This window comes from Metopolophium dirhodum, chromosome 1 (assembly GCF_019925205.1).
Source record: "Metopolophium dirhodum isolate CAU chromosome 1, ASM1992520v1, whole genome shotgun sequence".
Lineage (NCBI taxonomy): Eukaryota > Metazoa > Arthropoda > Insecta > Hemiptera > Aphididae > Metopolophium > Metopolophium dirhodum.
Genome location: NC_083560.1, coordinates 96,012,549 through 96,015,353, shown reverse-complemented (window position 1 = coordinate 96,015,353; position 2,805 = coordinate 96,012,549). Strand labels below are relative to the sequence as shown.

General features: G+C 28.6%; 1 protein-coding gene across 1 annotated transcript; it reads right to left on the bottom strand.

Moving 5' to 3' along the window:
• Positions 1–2,223: 2,223 nt before the first annotated feature.
• Positions 2,224–2,805, bottom strand: LOC132946874 (tigger transposable element-derived protein 2-like). The gene has a single exon (XM_061016982.1). The coding sequence runs from the start codon at positions 2,803–2,805 to the stop codon at positions 2,224–2,226; it is 582 nt and encodes a 193-aa protein (XP_060872965.1).

Sequence of the window (2,805 nt, the reverse complement as noted above, 5' to 3'; positions counted from 1 at the left end):
GAACAAAGGTACTTTTTATTTTATTTTGAATGTTGTAATATTTTATTTAAAGGAAAATACAATAAATACATTGAAAGTTATAAATGTTGTTTTTGCTGCTAAATGCTAACAAGAAAAGGGTAGTTCCAGAGACTTAATGGGGGGGGGGGGGGGTATAGTAACATATATAATATGTTTATAATACTTTTTTTAAATATGTATGTATAGTAAAATATATATATATATATATCAACCTACAATTTTTAGAAATGTTGCTTAAGGGGGGGGGTACGGACCCAAGCACCCCACCACCCTGGAACCACCCCTGAATATGTAATAACCCTTTGAAAATAAAAATTACGCCCTTTCCCAGAAATATTTATGAATAGTTTAATTAATAAATTACATCACCAAGTGCGCCTGTCGGCGATATCCGACACTAATAAATTGTCCGAATTGGTGGCACGCTCCTAGCGAAACATCGATATATTTTGTGACGCATCGAACGTGTCGCAACTTATTATTTGACGCAGTGAATGTGTTAAAATACTTTCGCTGATTTTAAATATTTGCTATTGATAATGTGGCTGTTGTATTATACGTGTAACACAAGGTTAGGTATATCAAAAAATAAAACAATAAATTACAACCATTAATATACATTATTTTATAACTAGTAGATAGTTTACAAATTCTATACATTTTTTCTAGAATAAAAAAAAAAAAAAAAAATGGAGTCAGCAATCATATGGGAAGAAATCAACTCGATATTGCATCAACTAAAAGAAAACAACCGTGGCATGGATGAAGACGGAGTCGCTTTCAGAAAAAAAAATGAACGATTTGAATATCAGGATTGTGAATGCGACTTTGAAAACAACAAGTAATAAATTAAAAGAAGAAAAACAGAAATTATTAGATGATCATAAAAGTTTAATTTATAAAACCTTTCTTTGTGAAAAAAATATACATAGAGGCCTAAGTGTATTGTATGATAAATTAGACAGTATATAATATTATAATAGTCGTTGATAAAATTCTGTTTTCCCGAAATAAATTATTTTGTTATTATTTATTATTTTATCTTATAATTATATATCGAATGATATTAAAATAAATTATAACATATATCATTCCTGTGTAAATAATATCTGTCGAAGGATAATAAATGTTTTAAATATCCAATACTGTCCAAGTTTTATGATCGTTCAAATAAAACTAATTTAATAAAAATGTTTGCAAAGTGGTTTAGATTAAAAAAAACGTATCAATTCTCTAACAAAATGAGTGTATAAACAATGTATCAGTATTAACAGTTAGTTTTGAAATTCTATGTATTTTTTCAGTATTATGAACTCAGAAAGAAACATTATTAAAAGCAGAATTCTAGCAGTAGAACAGCGGGTGCATGCAAATAGACGCTATTGTATCGAGAAACGGAAAGCATTCGGAAAAGTAATTGTAAAATTAATAATAGTGTGAAGAAACATTTAAATTTAAAAACTAATTTGATAAATAACATAATAGAAATCAAAACTATTCAAGCGAATGTAAAGCAAATCTTCAGTATTGGTTAACAGAACTAAACAATTGGTTAAGATAATTAGAATCTGAGTAATTTTTTATTATATTAATCAATTCTTTTTTCTTTCTAATAATTTAGAATTAATACTATTATTATATTTTGGAAAAATATTCTTAATTGTTTGCAAACGATTTTTTTTTAAAGAAAGAAGTTTATGTTATAATAAATTATTACAATATTATTATTATTGCTTATACCTATGTTTTTATTCAATTTATTTTCAGTTTCACAATGAAAAGAAAAACGGTTACAAAACGTCAGCGGATGATGTCTTTTGATGAAGGTTTATTTGAAATTGAAAGATTTAAAAAATGTTCGAAAACATTTTTGATTAAGAATACTTTAGATTTTATAGATTACACGCTTTTTTTTTAACTATGTTAGAGATAAATTAATTTTAAAGTTAAAACAATCATGTTTACATTCATCTATAAAATTTAATTTACATGTGAATAGTGTATACGAACGAATAATTACTCAAGAAGTTCAGGACATAGCATTTAAAACTTCTAATACACATTATACACTTGCGTGTAATTCATCCGATTTCAATAAATCATTAAATAGGATGTTCGATAAATTATTATCCGAGCAAGACCAGTTTTTAGCGAAAGGATCTGGGTGGTCCCTTAAGACTTTAGATGTATTATAATTGAGAATTAATAGTGAATCCTCTCAGGGGATTCTCTTTTTGGTATTCCTTTTTCATGAAATTTTTGTACAGATGGTACAAAAACGTTGAAAAACCATTCACTAAGAATAACCTGGTTCATCCAAGCTTTTGGGTGGTGGTAATAGTCACATGGTAAATATTTCATTTCTGTCCCTTTAAAAGATTTTGGTTTCTTAGCTTTCCCAATAACAGTTAGTTTGATCTTATGTGAACCGGTCGCATTTGAACACGTCATAATAGTAAGTCGTTCATTACTAGATTTATGTTCAGGAGCTGATTTTTCAGATTGCGCAGCAAGTGTTTTTGAAGGTAGCATTTTCCAGAATACACCTGATTCATCAGCGTTGTACACTTGGTCAGGGGACAAGTTAAATTTTGAAAGGAATGAATTGAATTCGACATTGAATAGTGTTGCAGCAGTCAAATCTCCACGCGGGCTTTCACCTTGAATGTCCAGCTGTCTTATGGCATGGCGAGTTTTGAACCTAAATAACCAGCCTTGTGAAGCATTAAATGTTTCCTCAATTTTCAAATGTTCATGAAACCATTTTGCTTTTTCACAAACCAT